This window comes from Scomber scombrus, chromosome 4, assembly GCF_963691925.1.
Source record: "Scomber scombrus chromosome 4, fScoSco1.1, whole genome shotgun sequence".
In the NCBI taxonomy this organism is placed as follows: Eukaryota; Metazoa; Chordata; class Actinopteri; order Scombriformes; family Scombridae; genus Scomber; species Scomber scombrus.
In genome coordinates, this window is record NC_084973.1 from 13,503,285 (window position 1) to 13,530,150 (window position 26,866).

Consider the following 26,866-nt stretch of genomic DNA (forward strand, 5'->3'; position numbering starts at 1 on the left):
GCTGATACAGCTACTATGAAATGTTTTATAACAATAGTTCTAGGACCGAAACAATGGCGTGACCTGCGGCGGTGGACCTGTGGTAAACTGATCCACAGAGAACAGCGGCAAAGAGCCATCACTCCGTATCGGCATCAGCTTGGTAGACGGGGCCTGAGGTTTAAATTTGAGTGGGTTAATTTCACCCCGAGGATCCAGGAGAGAGACACCCTTGGCCAAATCCATGGTGTCCAGCCTAAGAAGCCCAGAGGACATCATCACTTCTCTTCTATGACTAGAGGGAAATGACTTCCTCAGCAAGCCATCGGCCTCATTTCTGCTTTTTGCTGGCTGACCCTCATAGCCAGTTAATGGCTTTGATGAGGTTACTGTCCACTTAGTTTGCTGCTTGTCATATCTTGGTTCTAGTTTTGATAGTCCATGTGGCTTCTTGGAGTTGAGTTTTGTGTTGTTGTTATCTAAGATCTCATACTTAGGAATGATGCAGTGACGAGGCAGACAGGAATGATCAAGCTTTGGTATGGATTGACAGTCCTTATACCGATGTAATGATCCACTTGTTTGGTTATGAGCGGACTGTGATCTCCTTGCACCCTCTGCCTCCATGTCATTTTTTTCTGATGGACTGGACAGGGATGGCAGAAATTTTATTGCAACAAGCCTGGGAGGTAAATAATCTTGCTGTTTTTTCTTTTGATTTATTTGTGGTGGGGAGCGAGGGATAAGCACTCTGTATCTCCTGTCATTAACAGGCTTGCTGGGGATTATTTCTTTCTCAGATTGGTTTGGAGAGCTGTTTGTTTGGGCCATAGTATTACATTGTGGTTTGGTTGTTGGCTCTTTTTGTCCTGGGGCCTCGCCAATTTCAGTCTCCTGTTAAAAATTGATATAGAGATAAAGATATACTGTAGATATCAATAATTAAAATTTTTAGAAGACACTTGTAGCAGAGATATCAAAAATACCTGTTGTGGGGTGGGTTTAGATAAAGGGGTAGGATGTACAACAGGAAAACACCCTTGAGCCCAGACATCTGGAGTTGCTGGCATAGGCTCTGAGTCTTCTGTTTTAGATGCTTCCTGAGCTCCCTCTCCTTCATCTCGACACAGAAATTGCCGCTCCAGAATCTGTATGAGGAAACTTTTGGCCCAGGATGTGGAAAAAGGTGCTAGCTTGAAGGCACAGACAGGCAACATCATAAATATTGCACATTGTGTGGTAGAAATGAATGAAAATAGAGCATGATATTTATTTTGTTGTTCTCTCCACAAATGTAAATCAGTATGATGCTATCTACATTGAGGTGAAATAAAAATCTAAATAATATTTGCCAGCAGTTTTACCTGTCTTTTAATGTATGCATCGAAGCAGCCTTCCATGACCTGACTCAACAGTTCCTCCATGATCTCCCCCACTGCATCCTCTGTATCCTCCTGGATCAACATGTCCGTCCATTGGATCTGAGTCAAGCGACCAGGGATAATGTCTTCCACTTCCAGGTCCTGGGTTCGAGGTGTGATCACTTGGACAGACGACCTTCTACCTTTGTCAGCTTGGGACTTGGCTGCAGAGCGGGGCATCTTGGCAAATAGGCTAGGGTCAAATATGAAACACAAACAAAAGAAAAATGGAAGACAGACTTTTTAAAAAGATATTAATGGTGGTGTAGAGTTTCATGTATTTACTTGGAAAAAAATAAAGACTTTCAAAAGGACTTATATTAGTCCCTGGTGTTATATGTTGGTAAGAAAATGTCATCCATTAAATATTAGCACACTCTGGTGGCTGTGTTCAAACATGACAATGTTTTTAATCATGACAAGACTTTAGTTTGCGTATGGACACAACATTCTTTGTCTGATGGTAATTATTCACAGTATTTAAACACAAGATAAAGGTTTGGATCAACATAATGAGTAATCTCATCATGTAGTTATTGGGCAGCACGTAATGCAAGCGTAAACAAGGGACAATAGTTGGGACCAAAACTCAAAACGTCCTAACCAAATAATTAAGTCATAGCGTTTGCAAAACCAGGAAACATAACTTGTTAACTCTAATAGTAGTGATAGAAATAGTTTAGGAATAATCCCTGGTGTTAGTTAACGCTATAAACACAAGTCTAGCTATAGAAAAGATACATTACCTTACAATCGCTTCTTTGCATCCTCTGCTTCGTGTGGCCTACGGTTGCTCAGCAACCGAGCACGCAGGAACGACGTAGTACGTAACGGCGGCGTTGTCTCTATGGCTGCGGAGGACGCGGAGGTAATCCTGTTGCTAACGATAGATAGAGAAGTGCTTTGTTAATGTGAAGTGTATATGTAGTGACCGATCACGACAGCGCCAATGGAGGCAGAACCAACTGCTATGTAATCTGAAGCACATATATGTGCCCTTTGTCACAGACAGTAACTTTGTCCTCTCTTTATTTAGCTACGTAGTCGCAGTTTGCTTCTTGCTAACTAGCTTGCAGCTAGCATTAAGTACTGTCATTTCATACAGCAGAGCAGTGTGTGTTTGAATGACATTGCTAATTTAACTTAACCAGACTCTCTTACGTGACATCAGATCGCACATTGCCATTCTAACAAAGTGCACTGTTCAGAGAAGGCTGCTCCATGTATCACAAAGAAAAGAGCATCCAGCTCAAAAATAGCGCTTCTGCGCTCTACAACAACCTCGGCGTGTTGCGCATTGCCCCGCGACGCCTCACTTACTTCACGGTGGTCCATGCTAATGTGGTCAACATGGTCAGCGCGTCTTGGGACGGCCTCAACTACTCCCACCGTCAGCTGCAGTCAAAGGAGCCAAATGTCGCTACGAGCACATCGCTCATCATGCAGGTTAGGCCACAGTCTTGCATTGTGTTTTAATGTCCAGAGTGATGGTTTAGGATATAATTGTGGTCCTTTAGGAACTACCAAGGGGTCTCAATCAAGACCAAAAACAAACTTATGTCATACACTTAAACTTTTCCTCTGCTGACTCTGAATTCCAACGAAATGTATTAGAAATAAAACAACTCACCTATGTGATTAAAGTGTGTTTATATTAGATAACAATTGTAACTCTGTTTATAGTCTCCCAGTTTTAGGGGAGAGAAGGTAATTTAACAAGTTAAAGATCCCCTTCCCCTTAAAAATGTATATAAAGTACTAGTATTTTATCTCTGATATGTTTTTTCAACAAAAAGTTCAATGGTCTAGTTAAAATCCATAAAATAACACCTTCTCCTTCTCCCTCATTAAACATTCCTAGAAGCTATACATGTGCAAATATTCTTCAATTCAAAAGTTTAACTGTTGGCCACAATTTCCACATAAATCATTCTTCACAGTGAAGCGCAAACATTCAACTGAAGGAACAAGAAAAAACATATATTTCAGTGGTGGGCGACTGTAAAGTGAACCTAAACTCACCACAATACTTACTATGTGTTTGCAGATGTCTGTGATCCATAGATGTGCCCACAGACAAACACTCTTGAAATACATAGTCATAATTTTTTTTTCTTCCATTTTCCATATGCTGGGGTACACAGCTAAAACATTTTTTTTTAAATCCATAACCGCCTCAGATACAGATAAGAAAGTTTATTAGAAAATGTGTGAACTACATTTTTCACTTGGTTTTGTACTCTGACATACTGTATATGCATTGGGTTGCATCATAGGAATAAAGTAATTGTGTATTTTCTTGTAATAGGCTGCGTTTTGTGGTCTGCCCTCTCGTGATCTGCTGGTGGTGACGTCTCAGAAAGGCATCCAGGTGAGTTGTCTCTGCTGTCTAAGGCACAGCTAATTGTGCTACTTGTATCCACGACTGTGGTTATGTATTAAAGTGGCGCAAAGGTCTAGTGGAAGTGTGTTGTTGAGTAATTTATTTTGAATGTTAACATAAAAAGCTTAACATGTGTTTGCGCAGCCTCTAACTTGAATCTATTTTTTCAAGATGTATGAATCTGATGGCTCCATCATGGTGTACTGGCATGCACTGGATACTCCGGAAACACCTACAGGTAAGATTCATCTATGAACTATAGATTTGTGACATAAGTTTCAAATGAAATGATTAGATGAATTGTTCCTTGATGCAATACATCAAGATATTAGTCTGTGTGATACAATACAATACATTTTGTATTTGTATTTATTTCCCCCTCTTTTTATTCACAATATAGTCACATTGTTAAATTTATACATTAACAAACTTGCAATGAAGAAATGACTTTGCCCAGTCCTCTCATAGATATTGCTTGCTTTTTATTTGTGTGTGTGTGAGTATTCATCCAGACTTTTATACCAAAAGTAGTGCACTCACTGAACTTACTTATATTGCAGCTCAAGCCGTTTTTGCTCGAGGGATATCATCAGTGTGGGAGAATTATATATGTGTGGGTAAGTACTGAGTGAAATACAGTCTTCTTTGGTTAGGTGATCAGAGTATATAGAAATTCGTAGCAAAATTCTACTTGTCTCTTTCCCTCACTCTAGGTGTGTCATCTGGTGCAATTCTAGTGTTTGATGTCCCCAGTAAAGGCAGTAATATCACCCTGTCTGAGGTCCTGGAGGAGCACAAAGACTCTATCAGTGACATGGCCTCAGAATGTTCTGGCAGCCAGGTATGGTGTGTGTGTGTGTGTGTGTGTGTGTGTGTGTGTGTGTGTGTGTGTGTGTGTGTGTGTGTGTGTGTGTGTGTGTGTGTGTGTGTGTGTGTGTGTGTGTGTGTGTAATTTGTGCATTGTTTGTCTATTGACTGTCTGAATCTTTGTTGATATTGGATAACCTTAACCTTTTCTATAATTTACTTTTTTCTTAATTATTACTTTCTATAACTTACTTAAATAAATGACTACTTTTTAAAGCACTTCAAGGAATTACAATTGTTCTCTGAATGACATAATTGTTTCCACTCTGTTGCTGTCTCCCTCCCTTCAGGAGTGCATAGCTGATCTGGTCAGTGCAGATGATAGTGGCAGCCTGTGTGTGTGGAAGTCAGGGGAAGAATTTCAGCTGCTTAACAAGATCCCTGGCTTTGAGTAAGATGTTAATACCTATTAATTTTATAATAGTTTAGTCTTTTTTTTGTTCTAGATTGTATAACGCTGATATGAAAACGCAGTACAATGAATATAAATTCCTTTCCTACTCTTATTTTCCTCTGTATTTCTCTCCTTTTTCATACATCTTTGTACTTTTCTTCTCTTAATTTATGTTCTTTGTATGTTTTTTGTTTCCTCTTCATTTCCCCTCCTCGCTCTAATTTAATGTCCATTTTACTCTCTCACCATTTCTTTATTTCCTTATTGCAATAATCCTCCATCTTCTTTACTCCTCTCAGTATGAGCTGCTCATCTGTCAAGCTGTGGAAAGGTACGGTGGTGGCAGGTTACGGAACAGGCCAGATTCGTCTTTATGAGGCAGTGACGGGAATTCTGCATGCTGAGGTTAATGCCCACGCTCGCTGGATCTACTCACTGGACATTGCTCCTTTCTCTGGACTGGTGAGTTACATAAACCATATAGCAGTTTATATTGTTGGAGCTTATATTGCTGTTGTCGGTGATCTTGTAGCATGTCCAAGTAGCTCTCAATGATAATTAATCATTACTGATTGTTTAAGGCATTTCTCATATCAGTGTGTACATTTTTTGTGACCCTCTGCTTGTATCTTTTAGCTACTGTCGGCTGCTGAGGACTCTATAGTCAGGGTGTGGCACCTGACTGTAACCCCAGAGACCAACAATGTGGAGGTAACTGGTCCTACTTAAGTCCAAAATCAAGACACATTTTTTGTTGGTATCCCCCAGGTTCAACATAATGTACTGTATGTCACATAATTCTTCTCTTTCTCTCAGTGAGGCTTTGACTGAGTTTTGTTTTTCTCACTTTCTCACAGGTTGCCCATTTGCACAATGAGTGTGTGACAGACACACAAATCTGTGGCGCCAAGTTCTGTGACGGTGATGGTTATGCCTTTGCAGTGACAGGCTATGACCTGAGTGAGATTATCCGCTACACCCAGTCGTAGGGCATTACTTTCATTAAGGCTGAGTGTCTGAATATAAAGTTGATATTATTGGGGTGTTTCTGAAAAGATCATGTGATGCAGTGAGTCAAGAGTGGTCAGTTTAGGTTCAGGCTGAGATTATTTAAAGACAAAACATATTTTACATCATCCCTTTTGGGAAGAGCATTTGCTTCCACAGCATTTCTGTCTCTATACAGGGTTAGAGGCAGGACACAACAGCATAAAACACAACAATGTGAAAGTAATGTGTTAAATTGTTTTATAAATATTTAAGTACAAATGTTTATATGTATGTGAATGTAGCTTTAAAAAGTAATAAAATATTCTATTATTCTTTCTGGCATGGATTTTGTTTGAAACAATAGTACCAGTTAACCTTTTTGCACTTCATAGATGCACCAATAGATGGAGCCATGAGTTATTTATTTTTGAGTGGGGAAATAACAATGTAGTACAAAGACAATTCACTAGAGGGTAGAGTGGAGTTACCTAAAAGGTTATGGATTGCAGATGAACTATTCAGAAGGTCCACATTGTGATTGAATAATGTGTCCAGGCCACTGCACACAGGCCAGCTAGTAAACACGGGCATATTGCAGACGGAGGTGGTAGACATTTTCCTTTTATAGTATTCACTAGTTTCTTAGATGACCTCCTATGCCTTATCTCTTTCTCCTCCTTATTGTACTGTCACATGTGACAGGCTTGAATCTATACTTAGATATTTACATTTACATATTGATTTCTTAACCGTAATTTTCTTTTACAGTCCAAGGCATCTATATTTTAGGCAAGTTTGCTTTTATCCCAAGTGTGTCTGATGTCTATCGTATTGATTACCCTTGCTTTCTGGTTACACTTCATTTTGATAGTTAACAGGCATTTCCACTTGGTTAATAGAGTATTTCAGGCTAGTAATAAAACAACAAGGTCGTTCTGTTTCTTACAAACATGAAGAACTAAAGAGGGCTTTATTTAAAACAAGTGGAACCTACTCACTACTGTTAATCAGTTTTTTTCAGAATTACTTTGCAAAGTCAGCACAAGATTAAACATTGCAAAGTACAGCAGAGATGTTGTGTTCTAGGATCTGTTGAGACAAGCTGTTAATGCATTTACTGAAATCAAATCTTGCCAATGCAACACTAAATATAGAAAATGTGGTCTTGTTTATCACAGGTCACATGAGTTTTTCTTAGTTTACATTAGGCAACCAGGTGTCATGTAATCCCACCACCTTATCTTGACAAGATAAGAAGAATCAGGTCAGTGAGGGACTGTGTGCTGTTTGTCAGTCTAGGGCTAAGCAGTTCTTGTCTTCTCTCGTTTGCAGTCAACACTGGTCACATAACATCACCTGACAAGACTGTTTTGAACGCACACACGGCATATTATGTAACTTAAATTTGCTAGGTACCAAATGGCTGGGTCAAATGTACATAAACATGCACTACATTGGCACAACTAAACACATACACACACACACACACACACACACACACACACACACACACACACACACACACACACACACACACACACTGCCTTTATGAAATCAATAATTTTCAGTATGTCATGTTGTGTCATGCTTCCCAACTCTGGGGTGGGGTAGGTAACGACACTGGCTTGGACTAAGCTGTCAATATCAGGTCCCCAATGACACGGACACTGAGATTACATAACTAACTGGAACAGTACAGAGGGAGGGAAAGGTTGGTCAAAAGTGATACATGAAATAAGCAAAGTGTTGAAAGGACAGAAAATGTTTGAAGCTGAGTCAAAGAGCTTCTTAAATGGAGGGTTGAGAGTAGAAAATGGGAATAGAACTTAACTTTTCTAAGAAAGACATGTGGAGACAAACAACAGCAGTCATTTAGTCCTTGTTAACCCAGTCAATAGTATTGTGTGATGCTCGAGTCCCATACACAGCCCCGGGGCCACTCATGCTGTGTAAAGCTGCAATACTTGTCAATAGTCAGCTCTTAGGTGTTACACAGCTGAGCACACAATGTAGGGAAATCAGAACCCAACATGAACTGCTTTCATATATGGATATTACTCTATGTGTACTGTGTGTATGCATTTGTCTTAAGAAACAATGGTATCCTACTTATATTCCCACTTACAAATCTTTTATTAAGATTACTGAGTCTTCAAGACCTTGAATAAAAGTCCCTTAACACTCTGACGTGTCACTTTTCTCAAATTTCAGAGAACAAAACTGACTTGAATAATTCCCTCATGATGGCAGCACTGTCATTTCATTCCACTGTTCAACCATTAAGGCTTTTGTCAAAGTTTTCTGTATGTGGATGAGTATCAAAGAGTGAAAATCTTTTAGGCTGTATGTTTGTGTGTTTTCTTCATTATTTCTGGTGGAGAAAGAGCAATTTATATCATGCCCATTCAACCTTGTGGCAGCTGCCTGGGCCTGTGTCGCTAAGCCTGCTGGGATAGAGCTTCACCAGGGGGGATGAAAAGCCTAAAGCCCCTCCAGCCTGCTGCCACAGACAGGCCAGCTCTGTGACGAAACAAGCAGGAAACCAGCTCCCGCAGACATGCTGTATAAATAGATATTCCATTTTAAACACACTGAAGTGGGAAAGAGGGGGGTGGGTGGGTGGGGGGGCAACAAACTGACAAACCTGAAAAACTGCCACTGCTGACTGACAGATGTGCAGATAGGCAAATAAGACAGACAAACAGAGGTGGAAGCTAGAACTAGGTCAAATAACATTTGCAGATAGCATTTATTATGCAATCATATATTAGTTTTGGATGGTGAGCAGGGTAGTGTGCTGACCTGCTAAATAGCATAATGGGAGCTAAGCTTGCATGTAAATGTTGCTGCTCATAAGACAGAGACATGCAATACTAATAACCACACTTTATTTGTTAAATGCATAAATAAGGTGGAATATTAAATTCCACTACTTTTTGTACACTAACTGAAATCTTTCTGTAGTACTGAAAAGCTTACACTCTGTTGTAAGAGTACTGACTGCTGGTACTGAATCACACTATTGAACACTAGTTTATTTTGGAAATTTGGTTTATTTTGGTACTGTAAAAGAAACCAGGTTTTTATGAACACATGTTTCTATTCTTCAAATGATGAAAGTATTGTTTGGTATTGGTAATGAAACTTGCTTGTTGCAGTGGTATTGGTATCGAACATTTTCAAATGATACATCGGCTGATGAATGTATCAGTCCTCATCTGCTGGAATGATCATTACTCTCGCACCTCGTATTGTTGACAAATTCAAAAGTTTTAAGGTTTTGTCATGAACTACTGCAACTGAAACAAGACTTGTTGCAGCCATTTTGTAATATTTGGGGTAGTTACGGATGATACCATGAGTGCCAGAAAGGTACCTTTCAAAGTGACTTCAGTTATTTAACGTGGCTGACATTGTGTTACATAGTATGCAACACAATTCTCAGAAATATTATATCACCCAGGCATGACAGCTGGTAGAACAGGTTTAGCAGAGGGCACAAAGGGTGTGTAAATATCTGTGATTCCATCATAGTGATTATGATATTTGGAACGTGGAGTAGCTGATGTGGCCTGACAACATGGACAGCTTATTCAGGTAGAGCAAGGTAGTGGGGTTTTACTGCTATCAAGTAGTTAATAATAATACCCTTTATTTATAGAGCACTTTTCAAAAGCAAGTTTATAGTGCTTCACAGACATAAAAATAGAAAGTGCACAGTGTAATTACAAGTTAGTATAAATTCTATGCAAACAAGAAATAGAAAACAATGAAAACAATGAACAAAAACCAAACCTACAAGCCAAACCAACTCACCCACCTCTGCAGCTAGAGCCTCTGTGCATCATGGAAAGCCACTCCCACATGAGTCTTGCCAGGACAGTACACCCTTCCTGCCTATGTGGGCCTCTTTCTCTGATTTTGAGGACATTTCTCAACTTACAGTACTAACTGACTCACTGTATCCCAAAGCTGTTCTCTGGAAACCACATGAAAACCACTCATGAAAAGGCAAGTTGAAGAAAGGGCTTTATCTTTTACGTTGTCAGACGTTGATTGATTTGACATACTACCATATTCAGGGCCCTTTCTGCACCCGTGTCAACCGATGCAAAAACCTGGCTGATAGCAGAGGTTGAGGGTGACCACTTACTGATCAAATGCTCACCAGTTAGATTGTACATTCATCTCAACCCCTGCAGGACCACAGGCCACCACCCTTTGTACCTTTGTGTAGGCTAGAGTTGTTTGAAGGAGCTCCTGGACCCACACCTCGGATAATGATTTTAGCCATGTACCTGGCATGTGGTGGGTCACAATACAACGAGGTGGTCAGGAGCAGAAGAATGGGAGAATGCTGTACTTACACTGTGCAGCTGCAAACCATGGAAAAAGCAGCACAGGCAGATGCAGTAGCATGGTATTGTTGTCCTGAATGCTAGCTGTGGCATGCTTTAGGGCTGCATTGCATCAAAGAGGGGGGAACGACCCCATCCTTAAAATATAAAGTATGTTACAATTTAATATGTTGAAAAAAAGGAAAGTAAATGCAACAATCATTTATAGTTTATAGAAAATGTTTTATCCATTACACAACAGCGCTTAGTGGGTCTGCACTGACCTCTGCACCTGCACGTGCACACACACACACACACACACACACACACACACACACACACACACACACACACACACACACACACACACACACACACACACACACACACACTTGTATATTCCCAGTAAAGTCATTTAGAAGGCATGGGTAGGCAATGAGACTTAAGTGCATTAGATTAGAGTAAAATAAACATGATCAGACCCTGCCATCTGCACTGGGATGGCATTGTTGCCTAGCATTAGGCACTGTTTGGATTGTCTGACGTTGATGTGCTGACGTTGGAGTGTGTGTTAGTGTGTGTGTGTGTTTTCATGCCTACTTGTGTACGTGGCCATATGTGCAGATGGCACCATTCAAATGAAGATGGATTTATTTTCCAGACAATGTTCCAAATAAAGGCAGTCTTTTAATTGTCAGATTTGAATCAGTGTGTGTGTGTGTGTGTGTGTGTGTGTGTGTGTGTGTGTGTGTGTGTGTGTGTGTGTGTGTGTGTGTGTGTGTGTGTGAGTGCTTGTGCATACCTTTCATGTGTTTATATGGTTTGTGTTTAGTTCAAGCTTAGTTCTGATTGAATCTGAATAATTATAACACCATGATCAGGAATCTTTAAATGACTAGGGGTATCTTGTTTCAGCATGTCACACCCTTTTCCAGTAAAGGATATTTTATCTTTAAAAATTGAAATATTTAATTATCAAATCTAAAATGGCATTCTTTGAATGATATTATTTACTGTGCTCAGGAGAATAGAGCTGAATATAATAAATGCCTCCTAAAGATGGTTAAGCTCAAATGCTGGCTTCATAAAATGGTACAACATTCTCTTTTTTCTCACAAATAAGTACCCCTCTCATTAGTGTGTGGGTGACTGAGTTATTGAGTCTCTGAATGGAGTCATGGCAATAATAACAGCAATATCCTGGCAACCCTTATCGTTGTGCTGTATCAGTGAGGCTGCTAATAGTGTTAACATGAAAGAGATCAATGGGTAACCTCAGGATATAACCTGAAATCAAAAAAAAACCATCTCCATAAAAAATGGTTTTATGTGTGTCCTTTGTATGTGCAGAGGAGAGAGAGAGAGAGAGAGAGAGAGAGAGAGAGAGAGAGAGAGAGAGAGAGAGAGAGAGAGAGAGAGAGAGAGAGAGAGAGAGAGAGAGAGAGAGAGAGAGAGAGAGAGAGACAGAGAAAGAGAGTCTGAGTGGACCAACTTGGCATTCACCTTCGCACACACACCATTCCTAATTGGCAGCTATGGAGAAAGCCCAGGCAAACTAACACTGCAGGGACGTCACACAGAGGATATCTGGTGCACCAGTGGATGAACAAAATAGTCATTTAAATCACTATTAGTGCAGCAAGGGAGAAACCAAGTGTGTGCATTTAACATTTTTAAAAATGTCTGCTATGAAAAGTTTGGGTAAGATAATTTAGTCTACTGTTATTTTTATTGTAGTGTGTGCCAGTGGTGGTGGGTGGTAGTTAGGTCAGGGGTTCATTAATCAAGGCAGGGTTTGTTTCGGCATATTCTGCAAAGCTCTGTGAATGTACAAGGACATTGATGAAAGAAAGTTTATCTTCTTAAAAAATCCCTACAGAGACAGTGTAACTTTTTTTTCATCATGGTTAGGGAAGCCATAGCTCAAGTCCATACTTTTACTCTGTCATTGTTTGTGTAACCTTTTATTGCCATGGGTATGGTAACTCAGCATGCTTACTCAAGCAGTGACACATTCACATGGTGTGGTCTTTTACACTGGACTAGTAGGCATTAAAATAACAATCAGTGGAATTTCTACAGGATTTGGACCTATTAACTTTTGTTCTGTTGTACATTTTTATTGTTATCAATAATTTTTACCCTATCGAATCCAAAAATAAATAAACATGTAATACAGATACTGTACATTTAGTAGTCAATAGGTGAAACACAAAGATTTCACCTCAAAAAGTTGAGCTGGAGTGGTACCCGACTGACCCACATTACCTAACACATTCCCCAGCTGTTCTATCACTCACTATTAATGCTTGTGAACCACAAATACACACATGTTAAAATCGTGTCCAGTGTACGCACCCACGTACTCATGACCATGCATGGACGATGACCAATAAAAGTGGTGTCATGGTGGTTTAAACTGATCTGTTTTTTTTGTCTCTGTGAAATCTCTGGACATGAACTCAGTCCTTCTATAACTGAGACATAAAGGACTCCTTTGAAAAGTGTGAGTCATAGTATCACATATCAGTAGTCACACATGGTGTATGAGAGAGCGAGGCTAAAAAAGAGTGAGTCCCATCTCTAGACTGTTGTATTAAACTTGTGTACTTTGCTTCATCTGTCTATTACAGCAAATAATCCAAGTTTTATTAGATTAACTAATGTCAGATCACTCAGAGAGGAAAAGATGAACATGTTACCAGATATTTACTCCAACCATGAAATAGATTTTTATCATGATGGCAATTCTTGGGAGGAACAGGAGAAAGACTGAGGAAGAGGAAGAAGAATATTACGGTTTTGATATTAACCAGCCAAATATTACCCCATAAACTCTGGGAGCAGGGACCCTCTCAGGTGAAGAAACGCCAGGCAAAGGATGTATCTGCAGAGTAACTCCTGCCTTTTTAATTTAGTTTTGTTAACTTAGTACCTGTCCCCCCCACCCATCTGGCTTCCTGCCTGCCCACCAGGACACAGTAAATGATATGTGATTAAACACAAAGTGGTAAATGGAGCAGAAGTACAAACATTGCAATCTGCTCATTTGTCCTGAGAAAGCTGTCGGACTTCCGTGAAAAATGCAGTGACCCACACACCCCTCCATTAAGGCCAGTCACTCCCATACCGCATGCCTGTGTGGACAGAGGGAGTGGGAAAAAAAGAGAGAAGTCTGGCCATGAGAGAAAATCGGAGGTGGAGAGAGACGTGACAGTTGCCATGTACTTGGAAGACTTTAAGGAGCTCCTGCTTTGGCTACTGACTCACCAGTGAGGAAAACAGACAGACACACATGTAAACATGTGCATAGTATTCAAAGGGAACTTGTAGACACAGACCCTGTATAAATACACACATGATCAGTTCATGGGTATATTCCTGTATGTTTCATTAGACTGATGAAAATGACAATGGCACAGACTTTAACAGCTCATGAATATAATCTCCCCTGAATAAAATTTCCAACCTCCAGTTCCCTATACTGAGCATCACAAGTCATGTAAACAAGAGGCAGAGAAACACACACACACAAAAAAAAAAGAAAAACACAACCCAAGGATGTCAGGGCAGAGGTAGCTGTGCTCATTCCTGTTTCCATGGCAACCCAAATGTGCTGTTGGTGCAATGACGCCAGTCCGGAGCATTGCGCTGCAGCCGCACTGACATGAGCCACACGTGTCAATGCCCAGCTGACAGCACTGATCATACGCCAGTGTCTATTCCAAGCATCTCAGTAACACCCGACAGGGACACAGGCAGTCCGGTGTGTGGGCCAAGGAGTCCAGGCGCCCAAAACCGGGTGGGTCCAGGAGTGGATGGCACTACTTGATGAAGGAGGGTGGATGCATGGAGAGAAAGAGGCATGAACTCATGGTACGGGTTATGTCATCCTGTCTCTGATGTCTGTCCAGACTGACAAAGTGACACCTGGTCCCACAGTCATCACAAAGATTTATACAAATCCCTGCGTGTTTTAGACCCAAACAGGAAGCAAATAGGAAAGTTAACCAATGGAATAGTGATGGAGTCTTCAAGGTTTAAGCTCAGCTTTACCTGCCTGCAGCTTCTGTTCTTCTGACCCACCACCTCCTGGTTCAGCATGATCCTGAGGTGTCAAATTGTTGCACTGTCTTTGTCTCTGACTCACAGCCATCACTACTTAATGTAATTTTGGTGATAATTCCTGTTTTGATCTGAGATGTTTTATTGAAGGACATTAAAAGATGGTGTATTCTGTCTTGTACATTGTTTCTTATGTAATCAAAATCTGATTTTAATTAAATTAAATTAAGAAGTAAATAAACTTTTCTTACATAATGACTACATTAAATACATATATATTTATTGCAATTATTTTTCGACAAAAGAAATATATGTCCAAAAACAAACTAAACCTGAAACTTACACTGTGGCTCATTTCAATTTGAAAATTCACTACATAATCATTTTAGTAACCATTATCTTACTGAGAATGGCTGCACATGATGCCAATTCAACTACCCGCGACACTGGCCAGAGAGTGGTACAGTTGGCAAGAGGGATGGAAACACCAAGTCAGTGCCTCCTTTGTGAGCGATTGTTCAAGCTCAATTGGTACTTCTGTAACACTGCTTTGTCTGAGAGATCAGTGGGAAGAATAGCAGAGGCTCTGAGGCGAAGAGAGGCCCATTGTGGTCAGTCTGCAGCCAAAGTTAAATGTTATTGTGGTCATTCGATGGCTGGTGTCAAAGGCCATTGTGCCTCCTGACTTGCCATCGTTGAAGTACAGACTTGCTGAGTGAAATCGATCTAAACAGGGCAAAGGTCACCTTTTTGTGAGTGTGTGTATGTGTGTGTGCGTGAGTGCGTGCGTGTGTGCATGCGTACGTGTGTGTGTTGAGGGTGCAGTGTACATGCAGACTGTGTTTGTTTGTAGAAATTCAGCCAACGCAGGCCTTTTACACCCATGGGATCAGCAGTTTGCCCTCTCAGGAGAGAGCCTGACAGAGAGAGGGGTGAACCATGTGGACACCCCCATTATGCCCCTATTGTGCCCATGTGGCTGCATCAATAGTGCTATAACAGAGGCCACTGGCAATGGAAAAGTGCTGTACAAGACACTTTGAGATAAAGGTTTGGTACACCTGTGTGCACCATGAAGTAGAGAGGGAGCAAAGAGCTGACTACACACACATACACATATGACCTGCAGTGTATCACATGTCAGCAGAACTTAGGAAACATTGTATGCCCAACAGAAATGAGGCATATTTTTTTAGCATTCATAGTTCATCCCAATGGTATACATGCCATGACTACAACATGATGTGCGACCACCCGTCTACCTGGTGTGTGTGTATCTGTGTGTATGTGAGATGAGTCCCAGGCCTGCTAGCTATGGCCTGAGGATGGTTACCTAGGACTTGCATGCACACTGAGATAGGAGCAAGCCTAGGCAGGTCGCTCTGTTCCCTTCACAGGACAATAGCTGTTCCAGGTGCTTGGCTGAGCAGGAGTCTTAGAGAACCTTTAAGAGACAGGGGGCCTCTTTATGCCCCTCAGTTGCCTGACATTTATGCTCTTGCCAAGTTCAAAATGCCTTCACAGAGTTTTTTTTCTTAAGAAATGCTATTGGAGGCTAGTTCTGAAGTACTTGCATGACAGTGCAAACAAGCTACAATCAAGGCTAAAGTAGCGAGTGCTGGGCGTTTGTGGAACTGTATCATTTTGCCATTCTGTCCCATGTCTTATGATCTTATGATGTCTTATGATTCATGATACAGTGTTAGGTCCAAGCCACTTAAGATGTAGTAAAGATTAATGTGGAATAGGGCAGCTTCACGTCAGCACAATAGTTGCTTAAGTTATAGAGAACCTGGATTATGAGAGGAAGGTTGGATTTGCTGGAGACGAGAAGTAATAGTACAGTAATGGTACAGCTCTGTATGCTCTGGTCACTGTTGTCATGATGGTAGTGAGTAATTTGTTCCAGTGGAGATGCTATAGTTTTACTGGGAATCTACTCAATGCCAAGAGTTGATGAAGAATGTAGTTTGAATGTAGTTGTAGCTTGAATCTATGGGACTTAGCACAAGAGGCTAGGCAACTAAACTGTCTGAATAACACAGAAAGTATGCACCAGGCATGTGATGTTGATAGTAATTAACAGTCTCGACTTAGACCTACACTGTATGATCAGTATTAAACAATGGCTGTGGCAGCATCCTCCCCAAGGGTGGCAACTCACTGTGTACACAACAGAGTATTGCTAGACTTGCATATCCACCCAAGTTTAAAAATGAGCTGGGTGTGTAGTTGTAAAGATACAAACAAAGGTGAATTGTGTAATGTCATGCAACCCTGCTCAGGCAGGCAGGTCCAGCAGGTGGACAGTCAGCAGTGTTGGAAGGACTTACATTCATGTGGCAACCACGTGCCTTGCTGATGTGCTCTCAAGCAATTCAAGCGAATTACTGTCATTGCGATTAATTTGAGACTTGGTTTTTGATTAATCATTTGGTCCACAGAATATCAGAAAAGTTAAAAATGGCTAAAACAGACTTCAAGGAGACGTCTAAAAATGTCTTGTTTGTCTGAACAGTCCCAACCCCAAAAGTCTAGTTTACTATCATAGAAGGTTTAGAAAATTAGCAAATATTGACATTTGAGGAAGTGGAGGCAATACATTTTGGGCGTTCTTGTCTAAAAATTAAGGATTAATCAGTTATCAAAATTGTTGCAAATTTATTTCCTGGGGCAATTCATCATTTTGTCTGCCTGGTTTTTTTGTTGCATGTAGCTGAATTTATATGATACACTGTACATCTACATATTCTGTAGTCTACAGAATATGTAGATGTACAGTGTATCATATACATTATTATACCCTACAGTATATCTACAGTCTGTAGATATACTGTAGGGTAGCTACTGCTGCTACGGTATCTGGAAAACAATCTAATACATTGACTACTGAATTTCTCTAGAATCTAAAATGATCATACAGAACCTATTATATATTCCCTATTTACCTTATGAGAAAGCCGTTTTTATCAGTCCCTGTAGGAATAATATGATACCTCATGCGGCACACTGTCCGGCCTGGAGGCTGGCACACTCGCTACTTTATGAATGGATGGGTGTGGCACTGGTGACTAGCAATGAGGTTGTCGTCACTCCGCTCGTTGATGTGCGCTGGCGTGCTGTTGCTGAAGGCTGGCCTGGAGTGAAACATAACTGGGCTCTGTCACCGCTTGGGAGTGACAACGGGAAAGGGAAAAGGGAAGAGAGTAGTGTGTGTGTGTTTAAGAGAGAGAGGGAGAGAGAGGGAGAGAGAGAGACATCACCGTCAGCCCACTCCCCAGCGAAGACTAAACTTCTGGCGAGAAATTTGGTGAGAAAAAGGACTGTGGGATAAAAAAAACAAGGGTGCGGTGAAACAAAACGCAAACGGACTTGCAGTTTATTTTGTTATTTGTAATATGCTAGGTAGCTGAACAAATCAAATAAATGGAAATCCGTACAGATGAGATTAGGTAAGGTCAGACAAATTCGATGAAGATGAAATGAATGCGAGCTGATAACATTTCGTTGAAAAATCCCTCGTGCATCTGTGATGCAAAAGTCTGTATTGACTGAGAAAGACTCATCCGGACATCACGAGCAGCACCGCTGTGTAAAAAGAAAGACAAAAGAAAGTCGAGGCAAGGGTCCCCTCCTCCGCGTGCTCCCTTCTTGTAGGTGTGACATAAACAACAAAGGGACGTGGAAAAACTCGCATCAGGACCACAGGCGGACAACAGCCCAGACAGATCCCAAGCACAATAGCGGGGCCTGCAAACAAGAGCATGTCTGCAGGTTTTGCAATATGCAGCAGTCTTCATGTAATTACATTCCTCCTGGCGTCTCTCGGCTACAGTCGGGAGTATTTTTCTTCTGTCACTTCTGGCAGATCTTCACCAAACACGCGCATTTAGAAGCGAAGCCGATAATTTGAGGACGCTCAAGTCCTGGCTGAGACGGTGCAAGTGTTAAAACATGTGAGTTATGATTAGATGTTGTCATCCAGCGGAATGCTCTGGAGTGAACGCGTGTGTTTTGTGCCTTGCAGTTTAATGGGCAGAAGGGATAGACGAGCGCAGCCCGGGAGAAACTGAAGGCAAAAGAGCAGCGCAGAGGTGTGAACTGAAAGTGGACGTCAAAGGGAAAGACACCTGAACCGATTCCAGTGGCGAATGTCTATAAAAGGTAGGAGGCACTGGAGATAATCACACATTGCTACTCTTTGTTTGAACTTGTTATTTAGACACACAAAAGATTGCAGACCACATGTGGACAGATAGAGGTTGCATAACGGTTCAGTGAGTTTGGGTTGCTCTTAATTTTGCTGTTATCGGCAAACCTAAGGCTGCACGGTTTCAAACTTCTGTTGTGTTTTGGGTTATTTTTGTGTGTGTGTGTGTGTGTGTGTGTGTGTGTGTGTGTGTGTGTGTGGGGGGGGGGGGGGGGTAATCAAACTTAGACGCCTAGACGTCTTTAGAGGGGGTGCTGCGTTGGACTGTCATCATCTCTGTAGTCATCTTGTTTATTTTTAATGCATAGACCAGGGTAAAAAACGGAACTTCATAAAAACTAGGTGGGTGTGTCTCTTCAAAGATCACCCCCCCCCCCCCCAAGCCTGCTTAGAATAATAATTTGTGTCTAATATGTTTTTTCTACAAAAAAGGTTAAATTATCTGGTTAAAATTCTTAAAATTACATCTAGGCTACTCATTCTCCCTCATTAAACATATCAAGAATCTATGAATATTCAAATATATTTAATTACAGAAGTTTAACTACTGGACATAACTTACTCCTATTTCACTGTGAAGTCTATTCTCAGTGTGTGTGCTCTGGAAGCTTTATTTTTCCACATCACACTTGTGTAAGTTGAATATTGGACCAGGATTGGCTTTCAAACTATTTGTGATATCACAAATCATGTTCCTATAACAACCTTTAAAATCAGATTGTCGATGAACACAGAGAAACAGCCTTCTAGTACCAAACTCACATATCTCAATCTGCTCAGCGAAACATAAACATTCTGTAAGAACAAAAAGAAAAACATAGCTATTTGAATGGAGGGGGGAATTAAGGCAACCCAAGAGAAAGTCTGCATATTGATCAAAGTCAAGTGTTTTCTACCCTGAAGGGACACTTGTTTTTGTCAGCTTTTACTGTTATTATGTTTGAAAGTATTGAAAGCTGAGTTCAAACTGGTATACTCAACAAACGATATTCAAGAGATAGCATACAATTCAGAAAAATGCAATATTCATCACTCTATGGTTTAAAGTCTCAGTATTACTATGCAGTAAATATTATAGTGGTAGTGGTTCCTTTAAAACAATGATGCTTATGGGGAGAAAAATCTTGAATTGCAGAAATTTCAATATCAGCTCACCATTAAGTATGTCACACTAATATAAAGGATGCATTATAAAAATGTATTTATATTTTATACTTAGAGGCCTGCTTCAGACTACTTGAATTGGCTTCTTTTTGGTAATAAAGCAACGAGTCAGTAAGTCAGTGTTTGTTTTGCAAAAGTCTAGTTTACTTGGCTGGGTTAAAATACAAAATCTGATATCTCCACCACCTGCAGCCTGGATAAGTGAGTACAGCTTGAAGGCATAGCTTAGGGATGGGGTCATTCAGTGTCTACAGACCCAAGCAGTGGTCACTGTCGTATCTGTATGTCTAAAGCACACAAAGGCCAAAGCGTAGAAAAAAGCTTGGTATTTCTGACGTCATTCAAGACTAAATACTCTAAATAATTTTTCCTACACTGTGAGCACAGAACAGATGGTGTGTGTGTGTGTGTGTGTGTGTGTGTGTGTGTGTGTGTGTGTGTGGTGAAGGTGGTGGTGGGGGGGGCTGAAAGAGTTGACATCAGTTCCTCCACTCTGTCCCACTCCTCTATGTTTTTCTATCAGCTGTGGAATTTGAACCATTCTTCCTTTGGGGTGAGGCCCGTCCCTCTGTCTGCCCCTGCTCAGAGGAATAGGTTGTCTCCAGAGGAGGCTAGGAGTGTGTGTGTGTGTGTCTGTGTGTGTGTGTGTAACTGGGGCTTTCCAGTAGGGTTGCACACCAAACATTCCTGGCTGCTGGATGGCTGACTAGTGGGCCAAGTCCGCACAGCTGGGAAATATATAAGACCCTGTGTCTTTGTGTGAGTTGAGCACACGCATTTGGTCACATGCACACACATGGCTACACACAAAAACACACACTCTTAGAGGCCGATTGTTATGCCTGCTGAGAGAACACCCCCCTAGGAGATAAATGTCTACAATGTAAGGTTAGAGCCAGCAAAACTTTGTTGCCCAGTTTAAATGACTTGGAGAAAAAAAAAAATCAGTTCTTAGTGCTACACTTAAGTGGTCTTTGAATAAAGACACACACACACACACACACGCAGTTAGATGCCAACACAGGCGTGTACACATAAAAATGTAGGAAAAAACAAACAAAACAAAAACTAACAGACTCACAGTCACTGCACAACAGTGTCTTCTTCTCTTACCAACACCACATGATGCCTGTCCTCTTAAGTAAGTTTTGGAAAGAAAGAGAGAGAAAATGTGGTGGTGGTGGGGGGGGGGGGGGCAGTGAAAGTGAGAGAGAGAAGCGAGTGATTGTGCTGGTGATGGCAACTGTACAGTTTGTCTCTTTCTTACTGGCTGCCTGTTTGGTTGTTTTTTAAACAGGGTGTCTGTGAGCAAAGAATGTGTATGCAAGAGCAGAAAGCAGAGTGAGATAGCTAGGGGGGAAATTAAGGAACAGAAAAGAGAAGAGAAGAGAAGAAGGTTGTTTGTAAATGAATTGGGGGAAATGGAGCTGCGGAGGGTAGAAAGGACAGAGGAAAAAGGAGTACAGATCCTGAGGAAGAGGGACACGAAGGGGTTTTGGCTGACGGGAAATTAGAGCAGCACAGACTGAAGGAGTGAGAGAGAGAAAGTGAGACAGAGTGTGTCAGGCGCTAGTTTGCATACGACTGTAAACATACTAAATCAGCGGGCAAAATATACCCTCCTCAACTACAGATCTTTTCCTACTCCTCTTCTAAGTTGAAAAGAAAAGAAAGCTTTAAGAAATTCAAATGAAAATCCTTCTCTGTCGTCCACTCAGCAGAGCTGTTTAGGGGTGAAGAAAAAGATTTCTCCAACCAGAAAACCCCCCCAAATTTTTCAGAAGTGATTTCACATGTTAGAATCCTTTGAACATCTATATTTACATCCTCTAATGTGGTAATCTGCTCCACTCTACTCCTACTCCCTCTGTTTCTGTGTGTGTGTGTGTGTGTGCAAGTGAGTGTGATTAGCTGTTTAGGTCACTGCAGCTGGTCTACATTACAGTGAGCAAACAAATGGCATTATTGTTTTGGTCCACTTAACAATAATTACAATATTAATGTAAAATCAAACACATTTGCCTGCAACTCTTTTTTAACATACTCCCAATGCCCTACGTGTCCATATCACTTTATTCCACGAAAGCAGGAAAAACACACCTTTAAAAGGACAGTTCGTGTGTGAAGCAATGACCTCTTTGTGTGTGTGCGCGCGTGTGAAACTGTGTGTGGTGAGAGACTTGGATAAGAAGGTGTTGTGTCGCCAGTGCGGACAGGACAGGACAGGACAGGACAGGACAGGACAGGGTAGGGCAGATCAGGACCAAGAGGGCGAGAGCAGATAAGACAGCCAGTTCATTTCTGTGAGGGTGTCCTGATCCTGCTGTGGTCAGAGAGCCCCAGGCTGGGCCAAGGCCAATGCCCCCCTGACAGGGGTGTGTGACCAGAGATCCAGAATGGCTGCACTGATAAGGAGACTTATTACACAACTTCACTGTTGACAGAGTATGGCGAAAGTGCAGAGTTTTGGGCCAAAGGTTCTTAGCAGCTACAATTGTTTCATTTTTGGTAAGGTCTTCGCTTTTTTATATCCTCACTGGATTGTAATTGAAAAAAGTTACAGAATTAATTTTATTTATTTCAAAATGTCAGTTTATGTTCCTCTTGTTCCATACTGTTTTTTAGTGCACCATCACCTGTATTGAAACCTGCTTTGACACATATTCTACATTGCGCAGCCTCAAATGTCAGATTACCATAGGCCTGCGGTAGATTAGTATCAGGGTCAGCTAGAATTCCAGCAGAAGAGGAACATGGGTGTTCTCTCAAAAAAAACAGCTGGTGGGTCGATATTTTTAAAAAGCTGACTGACAGGGTGTCTAACGTTTTAGGCTACAAGCTCACACTCGCCAGTTCTTCTCTTGTGCACTCACACACACCCTTAATCATGTGTAGTGTATCAAGATTGACACAGCCTTTTCACTTCTTTTTTTGTGCCTTAGACTAATAGATGCCTACATTTTAATAGCTCTGTCTTCAGCCCTGACATTGTTTTAATTTCACCAGATCTTTGTCACTTAATGAGTTCATGTATTTGGGTACTTTTCATGTGTTTAGAGAGAGGCAGCATATTACGCCACAGACACCAAGAGTCACAGCTTGGTTGCTTGGCTGTAGCTCCTCTCTATTTATGTTCATGTTTGTGTGTGTGCTTCTGTGTATCACGGTGGTGTGGATGTATCACTTGAGTAAATATATCTTCCTGTGCATCTGTGTGTTATTATGCATGCTAATTTTTCTATGTACGCAACACGGTATGCAATTTGATCCCTGGGTGTCTCTTTCTTTAGCATCTGCTCCTCTCATTTGCAGCGGAAAGCTGATCCCCTTGGGTGAATTGGCTCCAAAGTCATATGACTGAATATGCCAACTAGGTATTCAAATGTTTGTGCCGCAATCACAGATTGCATTTCACACCATAGGAGGTTGTCTGAGTATTTTGTATTCATAATTATTTATGTGTTGTGGGGCAAGTGCGTGGTTGGATGGGTGTGGTTGTCTGCTTCTATCCCCTACAGGACTACTGAGGCTAACCACTTCCGTTGTCTGTATGGGTACAAACAGACTCATATGTCTGGCTTCTGTGTTGTACACATGTAGTGGTAATCTCATCTTCAACACCTGCAAGCTTTGGCTGTCTGTTTCTTTATTCTTCCTGTTTGTTTCCACATCTTGTCTGGCTGACTATCCACCTGCCTTCCTGCAATAACAACAGCTCACATCCAATCACACATATCATCCTGCAGCTGTGGCTTTCATTAATTGAGAATTAAGAAACCCCAATTAGCACCTTCAGCACCATCAGTGATGGGCTGTGTTTGAGTGAGAGGGAATGAGGCAGAGAGAGAGAGGGAGTTTGTTCTCAGTAACATTTTCTTGTTTGTCCATGAAAAAGCGAGTAGAAGTGGGGAGGCGGAGGGACTTTTGGTAGGTGCCATTGCATACTTCATGTCACAGACATTTGCCCTCTTTTCTCATTTTAGCACTTCCTAAAACTCATCACTAGTGTTAGTAACATACTTGCAAATGTGATGGGGAACAATAATTTGGTGATTTCTTCAAGTCAAACTATTTTCTATGACTTGAAAAGCTATTGTTCTGGAAGTTAGTTGCTTGTGTTGCACCCTGAAAGCATCTCATATCTCAGAATGCTCCTGGGATGCATGCAAAAATCTTTCAACATACCCAAACTCATTAGCAGACATACACAGAGAAACATATGAACTCCCGAACCCATATTTGCAAGCGCCTTTCTATAGACATAAACACATTGACACATGCATATGCTCTCTGCCTCTCCGCCTGTCTATGTGTCTCTCTTCCTTCTGGTAAGAGTTTGAGGCTTTAAACTAATCTGTAGTGAGAGAAACGCCCAAGGGTGCCATTCCTGCTAATCAGGGTCAGACAAGTTTCAATGTTGGCCAAGTCATTCATGAAACCACAGGATTTTAATCTGTAATTGTATTTGGGTATGTGGTTGTGCAGGTCAAGGTGTTTCCCTTCACATCTATTTTTACACAAACACAGTGCAGTCACCCACACATTATTTGATTGAAAGCTACCTGATTTTTGCAGTTCCAGGAGGCTGATGCAACCTGACAGACACTTTCTCTCTCATGTCTCAGTCTCAGTCTCAGTCTCAGTCTCTCTCTCTCTCTCTCTCTCTCTCTCTCTCTCTCTCTCTCTCTCTCTCTCTCTCTCTCTCTCTCTCTCTCTCTCTCTCTCTCTCACACACACACACACACACGCAAGCACACACACCAGAATGGATGAATCAGATACGATAACTAAGGATAGCAAGTTGCAGATCAGAGCTCTTTCATCAACCCATTCAGTGTTGCAGTGTCTGTCTCTGTGGTTTGCTTCCAAATGGAAAACTGAAATTGACTCACCACGTATTATGTGGTTTGGTTAGCCAGTTTCAGCAAGGATTTATTTTTAGACATTGCATACTTCAGGGACATGTCCCTTGATTTTAACAAATTTAAGGAAAAACTTTATTTGAACTGTGTATAATCACATTACTTCACTGCTTTCACTGCAAAATACAATTAAAGGGTAAAACACTGAGACCTGGGAAACAATGTGAGTCACGGTTTTATCTGAGTGTAAATATTACATTTCTTTGTAAATCAGCCACAATTGTTAAACTGTCATAGAGTCTGCCAGTGAAACAATCTTTGAAAGCTCTTTTTTTCTCTCTTTCTGTCTCTCACTAGATTACATCAGTCTCATTTCAACATAAATATTTAATCAGTATCATCAATATCATTCCTATTTATGTACTTGGGGCTACTTAATACCAGTGCATTTTTCATCAGAGGTAATTTTATGCAGAAATATTGACTTCCTGTGTGTTGTTATGCTGTTGTGGTTATTTTGTTTAATTGCCTTTTACTTCTACCTTGACGCAGTGATCAGTAATACAGTAGGGACAAATTGTATATCTACACTAAATCTTTCAAAGGCATATAGAATTGTAAAGGGCATTTTGACCTAACTATATCATATATTTTGAGCACAAAATTACATTGTCTCACCATGTTTCATCTGAGCATTTTGCTGGTCTGAATGACCTCTGCTCACAAGTGGTTAGGATTAGCTGGGATCAACAGTAATGCAACATCCAAAAGACCTTCTACCCCCTTGCCCCTTGCCCTTATTGAAATGATTAATGCCTGTGTGGCTTGTGCTGCAGCTTGGCAAGTAAATGACATGTGGTCACAGTGTGCGATGGCTATTGTATGCCAGTTTTATCACCAGGCCACGGCGCAGCAGTGCGGAAATAACCAGACACCAGTATAGATTTTTCCATCACACTATTTTTGGATGCGTACTGTGCATAGTCTATCAAATGTGTGTGTGTATGTGCGTGTACATGAATGGTGCAGTCTTGTTTATTGATATTCCCACAATTAGAGTTACATATTGACCTCCATTTTGACAGCAGTATGTAGGAGTATTGTATTTCACTGCTATCATGTGGAAACTGTATCCCTGAATTTGGTGATCTTGTAGGCCAGCTGAAGGATTACATGTTTCCTGTACTGCCTGTGAAAATGCTATTACCTCTCATGCTTACGAAACCCACTCAAAACTGTATTCGATAAAATTAAAATTGGATCGCCATTGAGATAAATGCATTGCTGTTTCCGAGAGATACAAGCTTTTCACTTCACAACAGGTATGTTTTTGTTTGCGCAAGTGCAATACAATGTGAGGAACTCTAAGTAACAGAACAACACAAATGGATAAACAACATGCATTCTATTTGAAGTAAACCTATCAAAGGACCTTCCTGTTATGCCTCAGCTCTCTGTAACGTGGTTTATTTGTCTGTCTGTGTCTCAGTCGGTCTGTGATTTTTCGGTTACACTCCTGTTCTTTCCGTCCACATCATTTGCTTGTCTCTATTTCTGTATCTGTGAGTAACAGCATGTTTGAAATAGAAGCAGACAGATCCTGAATTCCTTAGCCTGATCCAAATATATAGATCTTTAGGATGAAAAAAGAAGGAAGCTAAGTTGAAAAAAACCCAATGTTGTACTTGATATTCGGTTTTTCATTAACAGACAAGATACACAGATCTGTATAGCTGTGGCTCCCGACCACAAGGAGTTGCAGAATAAATCTGATGGGTCACAAGATGATAAGGGAAACAGATACAAACTTTTTTATTTTATTTTTTTCGCCTTCTCTACAATTTTTGTTTTATTTTTTCTTTGTGTTCTTATACTGGATAATTGTTTTTCCTGAAGACTTTAAAAGTTATGAACCCCCCACCCACCCCAACAAAAACAGCAACAACAACAAAAACAATCACTCTTTTATAAGTATGGCATATGCTACCTGTGACCAGTGTCCTAGTGCTATGTAGTTTGTGCTGGGTCAATGTACTGACTGTGTGCAGTGCGTGATCTCGGCAGGACTGCAGCCCTACTTCTCTGTGCCAGACTGAAGTCCAGAGGTGTTTTGCTTGGCTTCACTCTCTGTTTGATCAGGATGTTTCTGCAATACTGAGTGACCTGTACTGAGGCCAAATGCACCCCTCTCTTC

At 41.0% G+C, this 26,866-nt stretch overlaps 3 protein-coding genes across 8 annotated transcripts in view; 2 read left to right on the forward strand and 1 right to left on the reverse strand.

The window, feature by feature from the left end:
- Nucleotides 1–39: 39 nt before the first annotated feature.
- On the reverse strand, nucleotides 40–2,273 carry LOC133978860 (uncharacterized protein C2orf81 homolog). The gene is made up of 4 exons (XM_062417200.1): nucleotides 2,147–2,273; nucleotides 1,344–1,593; nucleotides 966–1,172; nucleotides 40–873 (listed from the first exon to the last, which is right to left on the reverse strand). The coding sequence occupies exons 2-4, from the start codon at nucleotides 1,578–1,580 to the stop codon at nucleotides 40–42; spliced, it is 1,278 nt and encodes a 425-aa protein (XP_062273184.1). The 5' UTR covers nucleotides 1,581–1,593; nucleotides 2,147–2,273.
- A 348-nt stretch (nucleotides 2,274–2,621) lies between these two features.
- On the forward strand, nucleotides 2,622–6,364 carry wdr54 (WD repeat domain 54). 2 transcript variants are annotated; one of them, XM_062418004.1, is made up of 9 exons: nucleotides 2,622–2,846; nucleotides 3,709–3,771; nucleotides 3,955–4,021; nucleotides 4,344–4,400; nucleotides 4,497–4,624; nucleotides 4,941–5,041; nucleotides 5,344–5,506; nucleotides 5,681–5,755; nucleotides 5,902–6,364. In XM_062418004.1, exons 1-9 carry the CDS (start codon nucleotides 2,622–2,624, stop codon nucleotides 6,031–6,033), a joined length of 1,011 nt encoding a protein of 336 aa, XP_062273988.1. In that variant the 3' UTR covers nucleotides 6,034–6,364. The 2 variants fall into 2 exon arrangements, with proteins under 2 accessions (XP_062273988.1, XP_062273989.1); XM_062418005.1 differs by having other exon boundaries at nucleotides 3,955–4,016; nucleotides 4,321–4,400.
- Nucleotides 6,365–17,504: 11,140 nt separating this feature from the next.
- rhobtb4 (Rho related BTB domain containing 4) overlaps nucleotides 17,505–26,866 on the forward strand; it is a 47,083-nt gene continuing 37,721 nt past the window's right edge. Inside the window, exons 1-2 of one of the 5 annotated variants that reach the window (XM_062418177.1) lie at nucleotides 17,505–17,746; nucleotides 18,464–18,600. The gene's annotated coding sequence lies outside the window, so the exon portion shown is untranslated. The other 4 variants (XM_062418176.1, XM_062418178.1, XM_062418179.1 and 1 more) reach the window with 4 other exon arrangements.